The sequence below is a fragment of the Carassius gibelio genome, chromosome B18 (genome assembly GCF_023724105.1).
Source record: "Carassius gibelio isolate Cgi1373 ecotype wild population from Czech Republic chromosome B18, carGib1.2-hapl.c, whole genome shotgun sequence".
NCBI lineage: Eukaryota > Metazoa > Chordata > Actinopteri > Cypriniformes > Cyprinidae > Carassius > Carassius gibelio.
In genome coordinates this window covers 20,130,626-20,155,525 of record NC_068413.1, presented here as the reverse complement: position 1 = coordinate 20,155,525, position 24,900 = coordinate 20,130,626, and the positions used below count along the sequence as shown (strand labels likewise).

The 24,900-nt window shown below is 35.9% G+C and overlaps 1 protein-coding gene across 5 annotated transcripts in view; it reads left to right on the top strand.

The window, feature by feature from the left end:
- The window catches only part of LOC127977721 (spectrin beta chain, non-erythrocytic 4-like), a 90,196-nt gene that overhangs the window by 30,799 nt on the left and 34,497 nt on the right, over window positions 1-24,900 (top strand). For all 5 annotated transcript variants that reach the window (XR_008158293.1, XM_052582762.1, XM_052582764.1 and 2 more), the window contains exons 17-18: window positions 3,963-4,165; window positions 6,744-6,834. Coding sequence is in view for 4 of the 5 variants with exons in the window: in XM_052582762.1 (XP_052438722.1) it covers window positions 3,963-4,165; window positions 6,744-6,834 (294 nt within the window). In the remaining variant the exon portion in view is untranslated. The remainder of the gene's footprint in view (window positions 1-3,962; window positions 4,166-6,743; window positions 6,835-24,900) is intronic.

Below are 24,900 nucleotides of genomic sequence, written 5' to 3'. Positions count from 1 at the left end.
CAATTTCAAATAACTGTTTTCTATTTGAAAATATTTTAAAGAGTAATTTTTTTCCTGTGATGCATCATTACCCCAGTCTTCAGTGTTACATAATCTTTCAGAAATCATACCAGTATGCTGATTTGCTGCTCAAGAATTTTTTTTTCTATTATTCTGAATGTTAGTTGTTTTAATTTATTTTTTGGGGGGAAAATTTTTTTTTAATAGGAAACCATTCTTTTAAATTGCATTAACATTTCATAATATGGCTGTATTTTTGATCAAATGAATTTCACACTGGAGATACTTTAAAAAACATTTAAACCTATTTCAGACTTTTGATATGAAAAATTTGCTAGAAAAGTGGACGGGGCAGAGGAGAAGTTAAATATTGACAAATACGGCTATCTTTACATAAATGTACTTACAGCGGGGAAAATAAGTATTTGACACATCAGCATTTTTATCAGTAAGGGGATTTCTAAGTGGGCTATTGACACAACATTTCCACCAGATGTAGCCAAATATTGAATTCATACAAAGAAATCAGAACATTTAAGTATACAAGTTGAGTCATAATAAATAAAGTGAAATGACACCGGGAATAAGTATTGAACACATAAAGATAACAAGGTGCAAAATGGCATAGAAAGCCAGGAGATCACCTGAAATCTGTCAGTATTTAGAGAGAAACCCTGCTCCTATCAGTACTAATTGATATCAGCTGCTTTAGTCTTAACTGATGGCCTATAAAGGCTTCTCATTACCCTGGAGGCAAGACTTCATGATGGGTAAAAGCAAAGAACTCTCTCAAGATCTTTGTAATCTTATTGTTTAAAAGCATTTTGATGGGAATGCTCCTGTGAGCACTGTGGGGGCCATTATCCGGAAATGGAAAGAGCATCAGTTCACCATAAACCGGCCATGATCAGGTGCTCCACATAAGATCCCTGTCCGAGGAGTTCAAAGAATAATCAGGAGAGTTCTCCAAGAGCCAAGAAACACTCGGGCAGAACTTCAGGAAGACCTTGCATCAGTGCACTGAACCGCCATGGCATCCATGCATTCTCACCACGCAAGACTCCATTGCTAAACAACAAGTATGTTGAGGCTCGGTAAAGTTTGCGAAAGATCATTTGGAGAAGCCTGTGGATTATTGGGAGACTAAAGTATGGTCCGATGAAAGCAAAATTGAACTTTTTAGGCAGTCATTCTACACGCCATGTTTGGAGAAGAAATGGCACTGCCCACCACCCCAAGAACACCATACCAACAGTTAAGTTTGGGGTGGAAGCATCATGGTTTGGGGCTGCTTTTCAGCAAGGGGTACTGGCAGACCTCATATTATTGAAGGCAGGATGAATGGAGCAATGTACCGGGACATTCTGTATAAAAATATACTGCTATCTATCAGAAAGCTGAAAATGGAAAAGAGGGTGGACACTTCAGCAAGACAGTGATCCCAAACACAAGGCCAAGGAAACCATGAAGTGGTTTCAAAGAAAGAAAATCAAGTTGCTTGAATGGCCCAGTCAATCACCTGACCTAAATCCCATAGAAAATCTATGGAGAGAACTGAAGATCAAAGTTCATAAAAGAGGCCCAAGGAACCTTCAAGATTTAAAGACCATTTGTGTGGAAGAATGGGCCAGAATCACTCCTGAGTAATGCAGACGACTGGTCTCTCCACACAAGAAGCGTCTACAAGCTGTAATAACCAAAGGCTTTTCTTCAAAGTATTAAAGTGTGTTCAATACTTATTCCTGGTGTCATTTCACTTTATTTATTTTTGACTCCACTTGTATACTTAAATGTTCTGATTTCTTTGTATGACTTCAATATTTGGCTTGATTGCTACATCTGGTGGTAATTTTGTGTCAATAGAGCTCGGGCGTAGACGTTATGGAATGGTGCATTGTGGGTAACGGCGGGCATTTTAGAGGCATCGCAAAGCAGGTTTGTAATGGATAATAGCCAGTCTCCAGAAAAAGTTATAGAACGTGACAAAAAAAGTTGCCTATACCTATACGGACAAACTTAATAATGAAGCCAAACAACGCTACTTAAAAAAATAATAATAAAAGGTTGTAGGCGGAATCGATCCCTATGAACACATGAAAGTTTACCAAGCCTCAGTTTCCCTGATAATTTCTCCTACCGGGTCTGTGGAGAGAGCACTTACACCTCCGATCAATTTAAAAATTTACTTAAGTCACTGGAGGCTCACCTGCAGATCACAAATGGATCTGCAAATTAAACGTGGAGAAAACAATCGTTCTCACTAAGGAAATCGTGGTGACACACACACACATACACACACACACTTATCAGATTCTGCGAGCTATGAAGCTTGTCTATGCGGGTTTGTTACACTTCAGGAGTAATTACTCACCTATCATACTTGCAAATATCCACTGTTTTCATCCGGTATCTCTGTAATCCGGTATAATATTGACGAACATTCACCTCAGACACAACCCACCATTCACCAAAACAAGACGCTTAACTTCCAATTTTTAAGTTCGTTCCAGTTTTTTTTTCAAGTTGTTCAAATAAATACAGTCAGCACAAAAATATCAAAAAGCGATCAGAGACCATACACAACATGTCTCAACATAACTATGTATTATAATATTATCGAAGGTGATGGTTTCCCTCCGTACAGCGGCGACCCAAGCCATCTGACGCCTCTTGGTGATTTCAGACACCTTGTGTTTTTTTTCCAAGTAGGAAAATGTTGAAAACTAATATGATTCAAAAGGCGTTTGCCCTGTCGATCATGAAACCGATTACAGCAGTTCACAATACAGAAATACTGAACCATTTTCCAAAAAATAATCAAAATTAATGATCAAATGACCAACGTTACCTAATGCCTACTATACAGTACATCTACTTCTGTACCGCGATTCCCACAATGCATTGCGACGTGACGCAACGATCCCGACCTCTATAGCCCACTTAGAAATCCCCTTACTGATAAAAATGCTGATGTGTCAAATACTTATTTTCCCCCGCTGTATATTTAATAACCAGTTTTGTCTCTAATATTTCTCATAAAATTAACATTCTAAGTTTTAATAGAATTAATAGGGTTAATTGTTGAGCTCTCTTCTAAAGCTAGGGTTTAGACATGGCAGGTTTCAGCACTTTAGTCCAAACCAATTCACCCTCAGAAATGAGGCAAACCTGAGTAAAAAGTTAAATGCAATTGAGAGAAATCTCCATTTGCTCTCTTTTAGATCTCATTACTGTCTAGAAAAAACAATTGAGATAAGACACTTAATGACTGTTCTGTTCTAGTTAGCCGACCATTAGGACACAGGAACAGATCTGACTGATGTTTTTCAGGTCACATCTGTAAATGTCAGGAGCATCAGGGCAGTTTAAGGTCATTGCTCAGTTCATATTCACAGACATTTGCTGCTTTTATGTTTGGTCATCACTTTATAAGAATATCATAAATGTGGTTTAAATGCCAGAGGACATACATTTCCTCAACCCGTGTCTTTTGTGGTTTGCTGAAAGCCCAGAGTGGTTTTCTGTTGCCTGCGGGCACAGATTCATCGAGTGTGAACTGGTTTCCAGTAACACACATGGCAGTGGCATTCATTAGCCACTTTTCCTTGAGATTGTTTGAGCTTCACCTTTATAAATGGGAACATTGTGAGGACAACTAAACATATTTACAAAATTATGGTTTTAAGAATTATCAACATTGTTTCTGTTTGCAAGAAAAATGAATTTAAGTAGACCATTTGTATTGGTGCCTTCAATCTGTAGAACTGACCGAGTTAGAAAACATTTGTGCAATCATCACAGAAGAATATGTGAGCATTGATATTGTCTCAAAGTGTTATTGCAGCACCAACGGCTTGCCGTTTGCCCTGATTATGGATTTGCTTTTAGTGTAATTGATCTGGACTCAGTTTAGATGCTTTCTTTATGCAGTATTTCACCCTGTCTTTCTCTCCTCTCCCCAGGAGTCAGCGCTGGCCCACGTGGAGCTCCCCACCACAGTGGAGACAGTGGAGGCAGCCATCAAAAAGCACAAGGACTTTACCACCACCATGGAGCTCAACCTGCACCGCATTAAAGCTGTCATAGAGGCGGGAGAGAGCCTCATCAGTCAGAACAACATCTATTCAGAGCGCATCAGAGAGAGAGTGGATCTGCTCGCTAACAGGTCAAAACCACAACACTTATGAGAACATTTATGCTGCATAGAGCTGGTTGGTGTGGAAGCTCATTTCTGCCATTGAATATAAAAATTAAAAAGGCTGTTGTGACTTTATCTCACAACTCTAAAACTTTTATGTTAAACAAATTGCAAGAAAAGTGATAGGTCAGAAGAGAAGTTCAAGTTGAATATAGTTATGTTTCTGACTTAAAATCTTTTGATATTTAAAAAAAATTGAAAAGCACTTACATTGATTTCCTTATGATTACGAGCCAAAGAACCACTTAGTGGTGTTATATAGAACCTCAAATACCTATACAAATACAAAACATTTTTTTATGTGTGTGTGTACTTTTAAAAGAACACTCCACTTTTTTGAAAATAGACTCATTTTCCAATTCCCTTAGTGTTAAACAGTTTAGTTTAATCGTTTTCTAAACCATTCAGCCGATCTCAGGGTGTGGCGGTTGCACTTTTAGCTTAGCTTAGCATAGATAATTGAAACTGATTAGACCGTTAGCATCTCGCTCAAAAATGACCAAAGAGTTTCTATATTTTTCCTATTTATAATTTCTTCTGTAGTTACATTGTGTTCTAAAAATGATGGAAAATGTAAAGTTAGGCCGATATGGCTAGGAACTATACTTTCATTCCCGTATAATAATCAAGGAACTTTGCTGCTGTACCACAGGTGCGGTAAGTGCAGTGATATTACGCAGTGCCTGTAAATAGTCACCAGCTAGTTTGTGTAACTGCAGCAAAGTTCCTTGTAGAAATTTTATTTCTACTTTCATTCTCAGAATTCTAAAACTCGTAGTTGTGAGATATCAACTCAAAATTCTGACATTTTTTCTTAGAATTGTAAAATGTAAGTTTGTAAATGGACTAAAATTCGCATCTCACAATTCTGAGAGAAGAAGCAATTGCGAGACATAAATTTGGAATTCTAAGAAAGTCGCAAGTCTGCAAAAAAATTCACAATTGTGAGAGATAAACTCTCAATATGGAGAAAAAAGCCAGAATTGCAAGTGTATGTCATGCACCTGCAACTTTATTTCTCATAATTGCAAGATAAAAGTCAATTTTGTGAGATTAAAAGTCGCAATTACCTTTTTGAATTTTTTTATTTGGTGGCAGAAACAGGCTTAGGTTGGTTCTTAAGAATTCGAAAACTTCCAAAATTATTGAATGAATCATATTTTTTATGTCTGATCAAGTCTAGGAAAATCTAATATTCAGATTGGTGGTCAACAAAATATGTAATATTATTCAAATGCAGATTCTTAAACTTTAAGAAAAGAAAGTTAATTTAACTTTAAACTATTTTTATAAGCAACTAAAAAAAGCACAAATGTCAGGGTCAAAACATCTCTACATAATACATTATAATTAAAACAAAAAATATTTTAATATTTCTATGATACTGCTATTTTCAACCTTGTTGAATTTAAGTGTTTTGGGGTTAAACAGCCTTTGTAATTATATTAAACTTGTAGTGCACTTCAAAACTATGTATGTATGTTTTTAATAAACTGTTGCTTGCAGATAAAATAATATTCATGAAATAAAAGGCCACCTAAGTGTACTTAAAAAAAATTACAATAAGAGAAAATGACTGTAAAGAGTAATTTACAGTAAATGCTTGTCAGTACGTTCGGGAGTGCACTTTAACCATATTATAAAGACAATGGAAAAATTATGAAATTACATATTAAGATGTCCCATTTAAGTGGGTCAAACAAACTCAAAAAGTTCAACTAATTGCATTTCATATAATGTAAATATGCTGAAGTGTGCTTTCAGCCTGAAAATACAAAAATTTCTATATTTTTATAAAGAAATATATACAATGAAAACCTATTTTAATTTCAATAAAAACAAATGTTAAGTATTTTTTTCTTGTTCATCCCATTTGACCTAGATTTAAATTCTTCCATTAAATGAATTGGTGATACATTTGAAAAAGTTAAAACTTTCCAATGAAAAACAGTTTTTTTATTTGTATTTTGCGTCACATATTGTGACTTCATCAAATAAGAAGACTAAGCTTAGTATCCTGTTAACCATATCTGGTATGTCATAAATGATGCAGAAATGGCACGCTTTCCTAAAAAATCACTTTACTATTGGTTAGGCTGTATTGTGTTCAACTGTTCTTTAATTCTGCTTCATAGCAAAACCTCTATTCTGTCATCAATTACCATTGTTAATGAAACCGTGTTGCACTTTCATTTTTAAAAGCAGTCCTTCGAAGACGTCTTATCACCTGACATCTGTATCTGGCCTCCATCTCACTGTGGCACAGAACGTGCAGCTGCTCCTATAGACACACTGAATTTGAGATGATTTTTTCCATAGAGGCATAACAAAGAAACTCGCTGAGAATCCACAGTCACTGATCTGAATGCAGTCTCAGTGAGGAGCGTGAAATTGGATTTCGAAGCGCATTTGTGTATGGAATCTGTAATGACCTTCTGTTTTAAACAGAGACTCGGCTATGAAACACTGTCACAAAAAATTAACTGTTTAATCATAAATAAGAAACAAGTTTCTGATTGTTTCTGTGTCTATGTGCGTCTCACAGAGGGAAACAGAACCGTGAACACGCTCAGCAGTGGCTTCATAAACTCAATGACCAGTGGGAGCTCCAGAGGTTTCTACAAGACTGCCATGAGGTAGGATGAGTGCCAGCCGAGCACAGACCATAAAACTGTCACGCTTTGTCTTTGTTTTTGAGTGAAACTTGTGCGAGTCATGATTTTTTAACCAAAAGATGTTTGCCTCGCTGTAAGTAAATCTGTGCATCAGTAAAATGCAGGATGTCAATGTAGCAGAAATATTTGGACGTTAAGCTCAGGCTTTTTTCTACTATTCTTTGTAACTTGCAAATGTTGCAACATTTAAATAAATGACTCTTAGGGAGTGTCCTAACCAGTTGCAATACAATAAAGTGATATGTGTTTTAGTCAAGCTGGTCGAGCTGCAGGACATTTTAATGGTCACTTGTTTTTAAAAACAGTGTCATCATTTCCTTTAATCTCGCCCACAGTGAAAGCTCATTGGTCCAAAACCCTGCTCCATATGACTGTATATTAAACATCAGCTATGTCTGATTGACTATGATCAGCACATCATTTGGACAAAGGGTTTGTTGCAGGAAACTTTGCTGACCCTTGTGAACAAGAGTGTGTTTAATTTAATTTAATGTGCACTTTTAAAGATATTATTAATTAATGATATAAAAGACTACTTAAGTGCACTTAAAGAGATGCATTTTAATGGCTTTGTTCTTTTAACACACTTAAGTACACTTTTAAAAAGTACATTTTGTAGTAATGATAAATTGAAAGTTTTAATTTAAAGTAAAATTTATCATGTTTAACAAACTTTTGTCATTTTTCAAACAAGTACACAATTTTTATGTGTTGACTAACATGCTATAGTACATGTAAAGCACTTACGGTAATTATAATTAAGTTGGCTTGAGAAAGCCAACTTACTGAAATCCGTCTTAAACTTATTATTAAGTTGGCTTGAGAGAGCCAACTTACTGATATTCTATTTAAACTTATTATTATTATTATGTTGGCTTGGCAACAAGCCAACATACTGTTATGCTATTTAAACTTCTTCTTTTTCTTATTATTATTTTTCTGACAGAAATTCTGTACGCTACTCCTCCTAGGGCTTTAAAGCCACAAGCCCCAAACTCGGCAGACACCTGCGGGATAGAGCGGTGGTGTGTGCTATATCTTTTCAGAGTGATCAGACTTAAAGTTTTTTTTTTATTAATTTTTAAATGTCAAAATTCATTACCCATAGACTTACATTGTCTGAGAAAAATTGCGCCCCTACAGTTGCAATGACATTTAGGGGCGGAGTCGGGTTTCGTTTCACTTTTAAACTGGTTAAAAATACTGCTGCTCAGCCCAGGCTGTCTACACGGAGCCGAGAACTAGCGAATTCATTCTTATTTAAGACCTTTTAAAAACGCGATTACACGCAATCCACACGTTAGAACACACCAAGAGCTAAATTCAGATGTTTCTGAACTGTTTAAAGTAATAACATTATATATTCGCGGCAGCCAACTGCTCGCGAGCTGGCGATGTATTTCTCTGAACACTTGAAGTCCACAGAGAATTTACAGCCTTTCGCATTAAAACACTGCAGCGAAACGGCACAAAACAATTAGAATAATATATTATATGGTTTTAAAGTAGTTTTGGCCACTGTCACGCTGGTCTTAGCTGGTTTCTAACTGAATCATCATGCTGAACGTCACAGATGAGCTCGCGATGTATTTGTCTGAACACTTGACGTACACATTTACAGCCTTTCACATTAAAACACTGCAGCGAAACGGCACAAAACAATTAGAAGAATATATTACACATATGAAAATGAGTGTTTATATGTGCTTGTGAGATTTCTCTGTCAGGCTTAACGTCGCAGCAATTGCTCAGCGTTGCATAACATGGTAAAGCAGGGAGCTACACTGAGACCAAAAGGGTCGCATGCATCACTGATTATTTTTGTACCTACTTATGTGTTATGCTATGATTTAATATGACCATTTATTAAAACAGAAATGTGTATTTTAAGAATACGTTTTATAACGTGCTCCGAGCATTCAACACATCAAGTTGGCTTCAGCCCCGCGCTGCGGGAAACTGAACTGAGCAGCTGATGGCGCGTGTGCACGAGAGAGAGCCGCGCGTATCGCGGACAGGGACAGCAACACTGAACAGAGCTGTCGTTCAGGACGTTCACTTCCTCCTGGACCTGAACGAACAAATTCAAATCGCAGTTTAAATAAACAGAAAAAAGAGCGAAAAGCAAAAGAGCTCAATTCAGCAGCGCGGTGTTGTTCAGGGAGCAAGCAGAGACGCGTCTCAAAGTCTTCTTGCTTTTGTACCGACAACAAATACATACAAAATATGTCGAAATACCCGTGTTGGAAAGTGTGTTCGAATAAGTATGTGGTTATGTCTTAAGTGAAAGTAAAGATTTGCAAAAAAAAAATCGGATGTGTATCATCATAATGGATGCGTTTGTCTCTTAAAGGGACCGCGCCTAATTTACTAGCTCTGCTGTCAGAGTCTTTAATGTATGAAAATGAAAGTAAATGACTCACTGCTCTTGACTGAATTACCTTGTAGTACAAGAATTTATCCAAAGTCAATCCAAAAATAAGATAGAATTGTTTTACTAGTGGGTGCAGGCCACTAGTTCATTTATGTAAGTGAGTATGGCAAAATAGTGATCTGTGAAATATTATACCCACTAATTATTCATACAGTAGGCTACCAGTGAAATTGATTTAAAAAAATAATAATTAAGGACCTGCCCATGTTTTGCTTAAGTGTTTCTTTCTTTAATTGTTAATGCAACCTTTTCACACCACAGACTGAACCAAATTAAGCATTTCTTGCTTGGTAACTGTTCAACAAAGTATTGATAGTTGTGTAAATATTGTCATTCTGACAGTCTGAAGTTTTGGTTGATTCCATTACATATCTTTTTATCAAAGTTATCCGAAATTATCAAGATGAATTTGTTCTGAGTTATTGTCATATATTATTACCAGTTTCTAAACTACAGCAAATAAACTGTGATTATGTGAGAAATGTTGAAGGTGTCTGAATACATTTTGGTTTGATTGTGTATTTTATCTTACAGTGAAGACTATGCAGTGCTATTTTACATTAACAAAAACAAACTTAAAAAAAGTAAACATTATGTAAATAGCACAAATAAATAAATAGAATGAACATACAGTACAAATTAAACAATTTTAAACAGTGTGTAACTGCATCATCTATACAAACCATTGTGCTTGGACCCCTTATGATCTCCTTGATTTAAAATGCATTGTTTCAGTAATCTTGTGTGTCGTTGCCCACAACGCAACGGTGGCAGGACTGTGAAATACATACACGAGAAAAATAGGCATGACTTATTTCACATCCAGCTAGACAACCCTGTCATAGCTGTTATCATAGCCCAGGCTTTTTATTAAAAAAAGAAAACAGCAAGGGAGCATGGAAAAAGACTGTTGCAGGTGTATTTTTTTATGGCATTATTATGTGTATTAATTTTGCAGCGGGGCAACTCAATGTTGGGCACACAAGTACTTTGGCTCTTTTGCTCCATGGCCAAGATGGCCAAGCCAACATCAAAGTTAGTTCACTAACTTTTAATTCTAGTTAAGTTGGCTTGAGAAAGCCAACTTACTGATATTCTATTTAAACTTATTATTATTATTCTTCTGAGACAAAATTATCAACTCTAACTCCTCCTAGAGCTTTAACTCTACAGACTCCAAACTCGGACCAGCTCTTCAGACTGATCTCGCCGGGTGTGCTATATCTTTTCTAACTGATCGGACTTACGGTTTTCATAAAAATAACGATTAAATATCATAAAAATCCCATAGACTTACATTGAAAAGCCTCTGCTCAACTGAACATTCCGTCAAACTCCAACTGTCAAAAATTCAAATCTAAACACACTGAAGCCCATTAGACTCAATCAGACTAACCTATGTACTATTACTAACCCATTCAAACTCATTCAAACTCATCTATCTATCTATCTATCTATCTATCTATCTATCTATCTATCTATCTATCTATCTATCTATCTATCTATATTCAAACTCATCTATCTATCTATCTATCTATCTATCTATCTATCTATCTATCTATCTATATTCAAACTCATCTATCTATCTATCTATCTATCTATCTATCTATCTATCTATCTATCTATCTATCTATCTATCTACTAACTGTTTCTATCTATCTATCTATCATCAAACTCATCTATCTATCTATAATCAAACTCATCTATCTATCTATCTATCTATCTATCTATCTATCTATCTATCTATCTATCTATCTATCTATCTATCTATCTATCTATCTATCTATCTATAATCAAACTCATCTATCTATAATCAAGCTCATCTATCTATCTATCTATCTATCTATCTATCTATCTATCTATCTATCTATCTATCTATCTATCTATAATCAAACTCATCTATCTATCTATCTATAATCAAACTCATCTATCTATCTATCTATAATCAAACTCATCTATCTATCTATCTATCTATCTATCTATCTATCTATCTATCTATCTATCTATCTATCTATCTATCTATCTATAATCAAACTCATCTATCTATCTATCTATAATCAAACTCATCTATCTATCTATCTATCTATCTATCTATCTATCTATCTATCTATCTATAATCAAACTCATCTATCTATCTATCTATAATCAAACTCATCTATCTATCTATATATCTTTCTATCTATCTTCAAACTCCATCTATCTATCTATCTATCTATCTATCTATCTATCTATCTATCTATCTATCTATCTATCTATCTATATATCTATCTTCTGACTCTATCTATCTATCTATCTATCTATCTATCTATCTATCTATCTATCTTCTGACTCCTTCTATCTATCTATCTATCTATCTATCTATCTATCTATCTATCTATCTATCTATCTTCTGACTGTTTCTATCTAGCTATCTATCTATCTACTGACTGTTTCTATCTATCTATCTATCTATCTATCTATCTATCTATCTATCTATCTATCTATCTATCTATCTATCCTAACAACATGCTAATCATGCTAAAATCATGCTAGCAACATGCTAGTCGCATGCTAATCATGCTAAAATCATGCTAGCAACATGGTAATCATGCTAAAATCATGCTAGCAACATGCTAGTCGCATGCTAGTCATGCTAGAGACATGCTAGCAACATGCTAATCATGCTAAAATCATGCTAGCAACATGCTAGTCGCATGCTAATCATGCTAAAATCATGCTAGCAACATGCTAATCATGCTAAAATCATGCTAGCAACATGCTAGTCGCATGCTAATCATGTTAAAATCATGCTAGCAACATGCTAATCATGCTAAAATCATGCTAGCAACATGCTAGTCGCATGCTAGTCATGCTAGAGACATGCTAGCAACATGCTAATCATGCTAAAATCATGCTAGCAACATGCTAGTCGCATGCTAATCATGCTAGAATCATGCTAACAACATGCTAATCATGCTAATCATGCTAAAATCATGCTAGCAACATGCTAGTCGCATGCTAATCATGCTAAAATCATGCTAGCAACATGCTAGTCGCATGCTAATCATGCTAAAATCATGCTAGCAACATGCTAATCATGCTAAAATCATGCTAGCAACATGTTAGTCGCATGCTAATCATGCTAAAATCATGCTAGCAACATGCTTATCATGCTAAAATCATGCTAGCAACATGCTAATCATGCTAAAATCATGCTAGCAACATGCTAGTCGCATGCTAATCATGCTAAAATCATGCTAGCAACATGCTAGTCGCATGCTAATCATGCTAAAATCATGCTAGCAACATGCTAATCATGCTAAAATCATGCTAGCAACATGCTAGCAACATGCTAATCATGCTAAAATCATGCTAGCAACATGCTAATCATCCTAAAATCATGCTAGCAACATGCTAGTCGCATGCTAATCATGGTAAAATCATGCTAGCAACATGCTAATCATGCTAAAATCATGCTAGCAACATGTTAGTCGCATGCTAATCATGCTAAAATCATGCTAGCAACATGCTAATCATGCTAAAATCATGCTAGCAACATGATAGTCGCATGCTAATCATGGTAAAATCATGCTAGCAACATGCTAATCATGCTAAAATCATGCTAGCAACATGTTAGTCGCATGCTAATCATGCTAAAATCATGCTAGCAACATGCTAGTCGCATGCTAATCATGCTAAAATCATGCTAGCAACATGGTAATCATGCTAAAATCATGCTAGCAACATGCTAGTCGCATGCTAATCATGCTAAAATCATACTAGCAACATGTTAATCATGCTAAAATCATGCTAGGAACATGCTAGTCACATGTTAGAAACATGCTTATCATGCTAGCAACATGCTAGTCGCATGCTAATCATGCTAGAATCATGCTAACAACATGCTAATCATGCTAATCATGCTAAAATCATGCTAGCAACATGCTAGTCGCATGCTAATCATGCTAAAATCATGCTAGCAACATGCTAGTCGCATGCTAATCATGCTAAAATCATGCTAGCAACATGCTAATCATGCTAAAATCATGCTAGCAACATGTTAGTCGCATGCTAATCATGCTAAAATCATGCTAGCAACATGCTAGTCGCATGCTAATCATGCTAAAATCATGCTAGCAACATGCTAATCATGTTAAAATCTTGCTAGCAACATGCTAGTCGCATGCTAATCATGCTAAAATCATGCTAGCAACATGCTTATCATGCTAAAATCATGCTAGCAACATGCTAATCATGCTAAAATCATGCTAGCAACATGCTAGTCGCATGCTAATCATGCTAAAATCATGCTAGCAACATGCTAGTCGCATGCTAATCATGCTAAAATCATGCTAGCAACATGCTAATCATGCTAAAATCATGCTAGCAACATGCTAGCAACATGCTAATCATGCTAAAATCATGCTAGCAACATGCTAATCATCCTAAAATCATGCTAGCAACATGCTAGTCGCATGCTAATCATGGTAAAATCATGCTAGCAACATGCTAATCATGCTAAAATCATGCTAGCAACATGTTAGTCGCATGCTAATCATGCTAAAATCATGCTAGCAACATGCTAATCATGCTAAAATCATGCTAGCAACATGATAGTCGCATGCTAATCATGGTAAAATCATGCTAGCAACATGCTAATCATGCTAAAATCATGCTAGCAACATGTTAGTCGCATGCTAATCATGCTAAAATCATGCTAGCAACATGCTAGTCGCATGCTAATCATGCTAAAATCATGCTAGCAACATGGTAATCATGCTAAAATCATGCTAGCAACATGCTAGTCGCATGCTAATCATGCTAAAATCATACTAGCAACATGTTAATCATGCTAAAATCATGCTAGGAACATGCTAGTCACATGTTAGAAACATGCTTATCATGCTAACAACATGCTAGCGACATGCTAGTAACTTGCTAATCATGCTAGCGACATGCTAGTAACTTGCTAATAATGCTAACGACATGGCTAGTCACTTGCTAACTATGCTAGCGACATGCTAGCAACATGCTAATCATGCTAGAGACATGTTAATCATGCTAGCAACATGTTAGTCGAATGCTAATCATGCTAAAATCATGCTAGCAACATGCTAATCATGCTAAAATCATGCTAGCAACATGATAGTCGCATGCTAATCATGCTAGAAACATGTTAGAGACATGCTAGTAATTTGCTAATCATGCTAGCGACATGGCTAGTCACTTGCTAATTATGCTAGCGACATGCTAGATACCTTGCTAATCATGCTAAGTACATGCTTGTCACATGGTAGTCACTTGCTTGTAATGCTAGCAATATGTTAATCACTGTCATTTTAATACTTCTTAAACTTTTTAATCTTTTTAAACTTTTTAAACTTTTCACATTTTCAAACTTTTCAAACTTTTCAAACTTTCTGGTCAGGCTTTCTCAAGCCAACTTAAAGTTTGTCTTGACAAACTTTTTTATCTAGTTATTATTATTATTCTTAGACTAAATTATCAACTCTAACTCCTCCTAGAGCTTTAACTCTACAGACTCCAAACTCGGACCAGCTCTTCAGACTAATCTCGCCGGGTGTGCTATATCTTTTCTAACTGATCGGACTTATACTTTTCATAAAACTGAAGATTAAAAATCATAAAAATCCCATAGACTTGCATTGAAAAGCCTCTGCTCATCTGAACATTCCGTGAACTCCAACTGTCAAAAATTCAAATCTAAACACACTGAAGCCCATTAGACTCAATCAGACTAACCTATGTACTATTACTAACCCATTCAAACTCATTCAAACTCATCTATCTATCTATATTCAAACTCTATCTATCTATCTATCTATCTATCTATCTATCTATCTATCTATCTATCAAACTCATCTATCTATATTAAAACTAATCTATCTATCTATCTATAATCAAACTCATCTATCTATAATCAAACTCATCTATCTATCTATATTCAAACTCATCTATCTATCTATATTAAAACTAATCTATCTATCTATCTATCTATCTATCTATCTATCTATCTATCTATCTATCAAACTTATCTATCTATATTAAAACTAATCTATCTATCTATCTATCTATCTATCTATCTATCTATCTATCTATCATCAAACTCATCTATCTATCTATCTATATATCTATCTATCTATCTATCTATCTATCTATCACACTCATCTATCTATCTATCTATCTATCTATCTATCTATCTATATTCAAACTCATCTATCTATCTATCTATATTCAAACTCATCTATCTATCTATCTATATTCAAACTCATCTATCTATCTATCTATCTATCTATCTATCTATCTATCTATCTATCTATCTATCTATCTATCTATCATCTATTCAAACTTATCTATCTATCTATCTATCTATCCTAACAACATGCTAGTCATGCTAAAAATCATGCTAGCAACATGCTAGTCGCATGCTAATCATGCTAAAATCATGCTAGCAACATGCTAATCATGCTAAAATCATGCTAGCAACATGCTAATCATGCTAAAATCATGCTAGCAACATGCTAGTCGCCTGCTAATCATGCTAAAATCATGCTAGCAACATGCTAATCATGCTAAAATCATGCTAGCAACATGCTAGTCGCATGCTAATCATGCTAAAATCATGCTAGCAACATGCTAATCATGCTAAAATCATGCTAGCAACATGCTAATCATGCTAAAATCATGCTAGCAATATGCTAGTTGCAGGCTAATCATGCTAAAATCATGCTAGCAACATGCTAGTCATGCTAAAAATCATGCTAGCAACATGCTAGTCGCATGCTAATCATGCTAAAATAATGCTAGCAACATGCTAATCATGCTAAAATCATGCTAGCAACATGCTAATCATGCTAAAATCATGCTAGCAACATGCTAGTCGCATGCTAATCATGCTAAAATCATGCTAGCAACATGCTAATCATGCTAAAATCATGCTAGCAACATGCTAATCATGCTAAAATCATGCTAGCAACATGCTAGTCGCATGCTAATCATGCTAAAATCATGCTAGCAACATGCTAGTCATGCTAAAAATCATGCTAGCAACATGCTAGTCGCATGCTAATCATGCTAAAATCATGCTAGCAACATGCTAATCATGCTAAAATCATGCTAGCAACATGCTAATCATGCTAAAATCATGCTAGCAACATGCTAGTCGCATGCTAATCATGCTAAAATCATGCTAGCAACATGCTAGTCATGCTAAAAATCATGCTAGCAACATGCTAGTCGCCTGCTAATCATGCTAAAATCATGCTAGCAACATGCTAATCATGCTAAAATCATGCTAGCAACATGCTAATCATGCTAAAATCATGCTAGCAACATGCTAGTCGCATGCTAATCATGCTAAAATCATGCTAGCAACATGCTAATCATGCTAAAATCATGCTAGCAAAATGCTAGTCGCCTGCTAATCATGCTAAAATCATGCTAGCAACATGCTAATCATGCTAAAATCATGCTAGCAACATGCTAGTCGCATGCTAATCATGCTAAAATCATGCTAGCAACATGCTAATCATGCTAAAATCATGCTAGCAACATGCTAATCATGCTAAAATCATGCTAGCAACATGCTAGTCGCATGCTAATCATGCTAAAATCATTCTAGCAACATGCTAATCATGCTAAAATCATGCTAGCAACATGCTAGTCGCATGCTAATCATGTTAAAATCATGTTATCAACATGCTAGTCGCATGCTAGAAACATGCTAATCATGTTAACATCATGCTAGCGACATGCTAGTAACTTGCTAATCATGCTAGCGACATGCTAGTAACTTGCTAATCATGCTAACGACATGGCTAGTCACTTGCAAATTATGCTAGCGACATGCTAGATACCTTGCTAATCATGCTAAGTACATGCTTGTCACATGATAGTCACTTGCTTGTAATGCTAACAATATGTTAATCACTGTCATTTTTATACTTCTTAAACTTAAATCTTTTTAAACTTTTTAAACTTTTCACATTTTCAAACTATCTATCTACCTATATATCTATCTAACTATCTATCTATCTTCTGACTGTCTATCTATCTATCTATCTATCTATCTATCTCTCTATCTATCTATCTCAGACTGAAAACCATCAAACTTAAAACTTTTTAAACTTAAACTTTTCAATCTTTTCAAACTTTTCAAACTTTTCAAACTTTTTCAGACTTTCTGGTCAGGCTTTCTCAAGCCAACTTAAAGTTTGTCTTGACGAACTTTTTTATCTAGTTATTATTCTTCCTTTTCTGAGACTAAAACTTCTGACTCTAACTCCTCCTAGAGCTTTAACTCTACAGACTCCAAACTCGGCCCAGCTCTTCAGACTGATCTCCCCGGGTGTGCTATATCTTTTCTAACTGATCGGACTTACGGTTTTCATAAAAATGAAGATTAAAAATCATAAAAACTCCCATAGACTTACATTGAAAAGCCTCTGCTCATCTGAACATTCCGTCAAACTCCAACTGTCAAAAATTCAAATCTAAACACACTGAAGCCCATTAAACTCATAGTCTATGTACTATTACTAACCCATTCAAACTCATTCAAACTCATCTATCATATCATATATATCTATCTATCTATCTATCTATCTATCTATCTATCTATCTATAATCTGACTGTTTCTAATCTATCTATCTATCTATCTATCTATCTATCTATAATCTGACTGTTTCTAATCTATCTATCTATCTATCTAACTACAATCTATCTGTTTCTAATCTATCTATCTATCTATCTATCTATCTATCTATCTATCTATCTATCTATCTATCTATCTATCTAAAAAATCTATCTATCTACAATCTGACTGTTTCTAATCTATCTATCTATCTATCTATCTATCTATCTATCTATCTATCTATCTATCTATAATCTGACTGTTTCTAATCTATCTATCTATCTATCTATCTATCTATCTATCTAACTACAATCTATCTGTTTCTAATCTATCTATCTATCTATCTATCTATCTATCTATCTATCTATCTATCTATCTATCTAAAAAATCTATCTATCTACAATCTATCTGTTTCTAATCTATCTATCTATCTATCTATCTATCTATCTATCTATCTATCTATCTATCTTATCTATCTATCTATCTATAATCTGACTGTTTTTAATCTATCTATCTATCTATCTATCTATCTATCTATCTTCATAGCAACACTCTAGCAGCTATCCAAACTAACGTAGAAACCACCCAGGGTATCCTAGCAACCTCATTACAAAACCCTAGCAACCGCATAGCAACACCCTAGCAACTATCCCAGATACCATAGCAACCGCATAGCAACACCTTAGCAACCACTCAGGGTACCCTAGCAACCGCATAGCAACACCCTAGCAACCTTCCCAGAAACCCTAGCAACCGCATAGCAACACCTTAGTAACCACTCAGGGTACCCTAGCAACCGCATAGCAACACCCTAGCAACCATCCCAGATACCCTAGCAACCGCATAGCAACACCTTAGCAACCACTCAGGGTACCCTAGCAACCGCATAGCAACACCCTAACAACCATCCCAGGTACCCTAGCAACCGCATAGCAACACCTTAGCAACCACTCAGGGTACCCTAGCAACCGCATAGCAACACCCTAGCAACCATCCCAGGTACCCTAGCAACCGCATAGCAACACCTTAGCAACCACTCAGAGTACCCTAGCAACCGCATAGCAACACCCTAGCAACCATCCCAGATACCCTAGCAACCGCATAGCAACATCCTAGAAACCACTCAGGGTACCTTAGCAACCGCATAGCAACACCTTAGCAACCACTAAGTGTTCCGTAGCAACCGCATAGCAACACCTTAGCAACCACTCTGGGTACCCTAGCAACCGCATAGCAACACCTTAGCAACCACTCCGGGTACCCTAGCAACCACATAGCAACACCTTAGCAACCACTCAGGGTACCCTAGCAACCGCATAGCAACACCCTAGCAACCATCCCAGATACCCTAGCAACCGCATAGCAACACCTTAGCAACCTCTCCGGGTACCCTAGCAACCGCATAGCAACACCTTAGCAACCACTCCGGGTACCCTAGCAACTGCATAGCAATTATCAAACTTTTTAACTTAACTTAAAATTAAATTTTAAACTCTTTAAACTGGCCAGGCTTTCTCAAGCCAACTTAAAGTTTGTCTTGACGAACTTTTTTATCTAGTTAAGTTGGCTTGAGAGAGCCAACTTACTGAAATCCGTCTTAAACTTATTATTATTCTTCTTTTTCTGAGACTAAAATTTCTGACTGCTACTCCTCCTAGAGCTTTAACTCTACAGACTCCAAACTCGGCCCAGCTCTTCAGACTGATCTCGCCGGGTGTGCTATATCTTTTCTAACTGATCGGACTTACGGTTTTCATAAAAATGAAGATTAAAAATCATAAAAACTCCCATAGACTTACATTGAAAAGCCTCTGCTCAACTGAACATTCCGTCAAACTCCAACTGTCAAAAATTCAAATCTAAACACACTGAAGCCCATTAGAATCAATCAGACTAACCTATGTACTATTACTAACCCATTCAAACTCATTCAAACTCATTCAAACTCATCTATCTATCTATCTATCTATCTATCTATCTATCTATCTATCTATCTATCTATCTATCTATCTATCTTCAAACTCATCTATCTATCTATCTATCTATCTATCTATCTATCTATTTTCAAACTCATCTATCTATATTAAAACTAATCTATCTATCTATCTATCTATCTATCTATCTATCTATCTATCTATCTATCTATATATCTATCTATCTATCTATCTTCAAACTCATCTATCTATATTAAAACTAATCTATCTATCTATCTATCTATCTATCTATCTATCTATCTATCTATCTATCTATCTATCTTCATAGCAACACTCTAGCAACTATCCAAACCAACCTAGGAACCACCCAGGGTATCCTAGCAACCTCATACCAAAATCTTAGCAACCACCCCGGGTACCCTAGCAACCGCATAGCAACACTTAGCAACCATTCAGGGTACCCTAGAAACCGCTTAGCAACACCCTAGCAACCATCCCAGATACCCTAGCAACCGCATAGCAACACCCTAGCAACCATCCCAGATACCCTAGCAACCGCATAGCAACACCTTAGCAACCACTCAGGGTACCCTAGCAACCGCATAGCAACACCCTAGCAACCATCCCAGATACCATAGCAACACCTTAGCAACCACTCAGGGTACCCTAGCAACCGCATAGCAACACCCTAGCAACCGCATAGCAACACCTTAGCAACCACTCAGGGTACCCTAGCAACCGCATAGCAACACCCTAGCAACCATCCCAGATACCATAGCAACCGCATAGCAACACCGTAGCAACCACTCAGGGTACCCTAGCAACCGCATAGCAACACCTTAGCAACCACTCAGGGTACCCTAGCAACCGCATAGCAACACCCTAGCAACCATCCCAGATACCATAGCAACCGCATAGCAACACCTTAGCAACCACTCAGGGTACCCTAGCAACCGCATACCAACACCTTAGCAACCACTCCTGGGGACCCTAGATCTATCAATCTTCTGACTGTGTCTATCTATCTATCTATCTATCTTATCTATCTCAGACTGAAAACCATCAAACTTAAAACTTTTTAAACTTCTTAAACTTTTCAATCTTTTCAAACTTTTCAAACTTTTTCAGACTTTCTGGTCAGGCTTTCTCAAGCCAACTTAAAGTTTGTCTTGACGAACTTTTTAATTATGTTGGCTTGGCAACAAGCCAACATACTGTTATGCTATTTAAACTTATTTTTATTTTTATTATTATTATTCTTCTGAGAAAAAAATTCTGAACGCTACTCCTCCTAGGGCTTTAAAGCCACAAGCCCCAAACTCGGCAGACACCTGCGGGATAGAGGGGTGGTGTGTGCTATATCTTTTCAGAGTGATCAGACTTAAAGTTTTTTTTTTTATTAATTTTTAAATGTAAAAAAAAATAAAAAAAAATTGCGCCCCTACAGTTGCAATGACATTTAGGGGCGGAGTCGGGTTTCGTTTCACTTTTAAACTGGTTAAAAATACTGCTGCTCAGCCCAGGCTGTCTACACGGAGCCGAGAACTAGCGAATTCATTCTTATTTAAGACCTTTTAAAAACGCGATTACACGCAATCCACACGTTAGAACACACCAAGAGCTAAATTCAGATGTTTCTGAACTGTTTAAAGTAATAACATTATATATTCGCGGCAGCCAACTGCTCGCGAGCTGGCAATGTATTTCTCTGAACACTTGAAGTCCACAGAGAATTTACAGCCTTTCACATTAAAACACTGCAGCGAAACGGCACAAAACAATTAGAATAATATATTAAATGGTTTTAAAGTAGTTTTGGCCACTGTCACGCTGGTCTTAGCTGGTTTCTAACTGAATCATCAGGCTGAACATCACAGCGAGCTCGCCATGTATTTCTCTGAACACTTGAAGTACACATTTACAGCCTTTCACATTAAAACACTGCAGCGAAACGGCACAAAACAATTTGAATAATATATTAAATGGTTTTAAAGTAGTTTTGGCCACTGTCACGCTGGTCTTAGCTGGTTTCTAACTGAATCATCAGGCGGAACGTCACAGTGAGCTCGCGCTTCAGCCCCGCGCTGCGGGAAACAACTGAGCAGCTGATGGCGCGTGTGCACGAGAGAGAGCCGCGCGTATCGCGGACAGGGACAGCAACACTGAACAGAGCTGCCGTTCAGGACGTTCACTTCCTCCTGGACCTGAACGAACAAATTCAAATCGCAGTTTAAATATACAGAAAAAAGAGCGAAAAGCAAAAGAGCTCAATTCAGCAGCGCGGTGTTCTGGTGTTCAGGGAGCAAGCAGAGACGCGTCTCAAAGTCTTCTTGCTTTTGTACCGACAACAAATACATACAAAATATGTCGAAATACCCGTGTTGGAAAGTGTGTTCGAATAAATATGTGGTTATGTCTTAAGTGAAAGTAAAGATTTGCAAAAAAAAAATCGGATGTGTATCATCATAATGGATGCGTTTGTCTCTTAAAGGGACCGCGCCTAATTTACTAGCTCTGCTGTCAGAGTCTTTAATGTATGAAAATGAAAGTAAATCACTCACTGCTCTTGACTGAATTACCTTGTAGTACAAGAATTTATCCAAAGTCAATCCAAAAATCAGATAGAATTGTTTTACTAGTGGGTGCAGGCCACTAGTTCATTTATGTAAGTGAGTATGGCAAAATAGTGATCTGTGAAATATTATACCCACTAATTCTTCATACAGTAGGCTACCAGTGAAATTTATTTAAAAAAATAATAATTAAGGACCTGCCCATGTTTTGCTTAAGTGTTTCTTTCTTTACTTGTTAATGCAACCTTTTCACACCACAGACTGAACCAAATGAAGCATTTCTTGCTTGGTAACTGTTCAACAAAGTATTGATAGTTGTGTAAATATTGTCATACTGACAGTCTGAAGTTTTGGTTGATTCCATTACATATCTTTTTATCAAAGTTATCCGAAATTATCAAGATGAATTTGTTCTGAGTTATTGTCATATATTATTACCACTTTCTAAACTACAGCAAATAAACTGTGATTATGTGAGAAATGTTGAAGGTGTCTGAATACATTTTGGTTTGATTGTGTATTTTATCTTACAGTGAAGACTATGCAGTGCTATTTTACATTAACAAAAACAAACTTAAAAAAAGTAAACATTATGTAAATAGCACAAATAAATAAATAGAATGAACATACAGTACAAATTAAACAATTTTAAACAGTGTGTAACTGCATCATCTATACAAACCATTGTGCTTGGACCCCTTATGATCTCCTTGATTTAAAATGCATTGTTTCAGTAATCTTGTGTGTCGTTGCCCACAACGCGACGGTGGCAGGACTGTGAAATACATACACGAGAAAAATAGGCATGACTTATTTCACATCCAGCTAGACAACCCTGTCATAGCTGTTATCATAGCCCAGGCTTTTTATAAAAAAAATAAAACAGCAAGGGAGCATGGAAAAAGACTGTGGCAGGTGTATTTTTTTATGGCATTATTATTTGTATTAATTTTGCAGCGGGGCAACTCAATGTTGGGCACACAAGTACTTTGGCTCTTTTGCTCCATGGCCAAGATGGCCAAGCCAACATCAAAGTTAGTTCACTAACTTTTAATTCTAGTCTAGTTATTATTATTCTTCCTTTTCTGAGACTAAAACTTCTGACTCTAACTCCTCCTAGAGCTTTAACTCTACAGACTCCAAACTCGGCCCAGCTCTTCAGACTGATCTCCCCGGGTGTGCTATATCTTTTCTAACTGATCGGACTTACGGTTTTCATAAAAATGAAGATTAAAAATCATAAAAACTCCCATAGACTTACATTGAAAAGCCTCTGCTCATCTGAACATTCCGTCAAACTCCAACTGTCAAAAATTCAAATCTAAACACACTGAAGCCCATTAAACTCATAGTCTATGTACTATGTACATATTCTATGTACTATTACTAACCCATTCAAACTCATTCAAACTCATCTATCATATCTATCTATCTATCTATCTATCTATCTATCTATCTATCTATCTATCTATCTATCTATAATCTGTCTGTTTCTAATCTATCTATCTATCTATAATCTGTCTGTTTCTAATCTATCTATCTATCTATCTATAATCTGACTGTTTCTAATCTATCTATCTATCTATAATCTGTCTGTTTCTAATCTATCTATCTATCTATCTATCTATCTATCTATCTATCTATAATCTGTCTGTTTCTAATCTATCTATCTTTCTATCTATCTATCTATCTATAATCTGACTGTTTCTAATCTATCTATCTATCTATCTATCTATCTATCTATCTATCTATCTATCTATCTATCTATCTATCTATAATCTGTCTGTTTCTAAACTATCTATCTATCTATAATCTGACTGTTTCTAATCTATCTATCTATCTATCTATCTATCTATCTATCTATCTATCTATCTATCTATCTATCTATCTATAATCTGTCTGTTTCTAATCTATCTATCTATCTATAATCTGTCTGTTTCTAATCTATCTATCTATCTATCTATCTATCTATCTATCTATCTATCTATCTATAATCTGTCTGTTTCTAATCTATCTATCTATCTACCTATCTATAATCTGTCTGTTTCTAATCTATCTATCTATCTATCTATAATCTGACTGTTTCTAATCTATCTATCTATCTATCTATCTATCTATCTATCTATCTATCTATAATCTGTCTGTTTCTAAACTATCTATCTATCTATAATCTGACTGTTTCTAATCTATCTATCTATCTATCTATCTATCTATCTATCTATCTATAATCTGTCTGTTTCTAAACTATCTATCTATCTATAATCTGACTGTTTCTAATCTATCTATCTATCTATCTATCTATCTATCTATAATCTGTCTGTTTCTAATCTATCTATCTATCTATCTATCTATCTATCTATCTATCTATCTATCTATCTATCTATCTATCTATCTATAATCTGTCTGTTTCTAATCTATCTATCTATCTATCTATCTATCTATCTATCTATCTA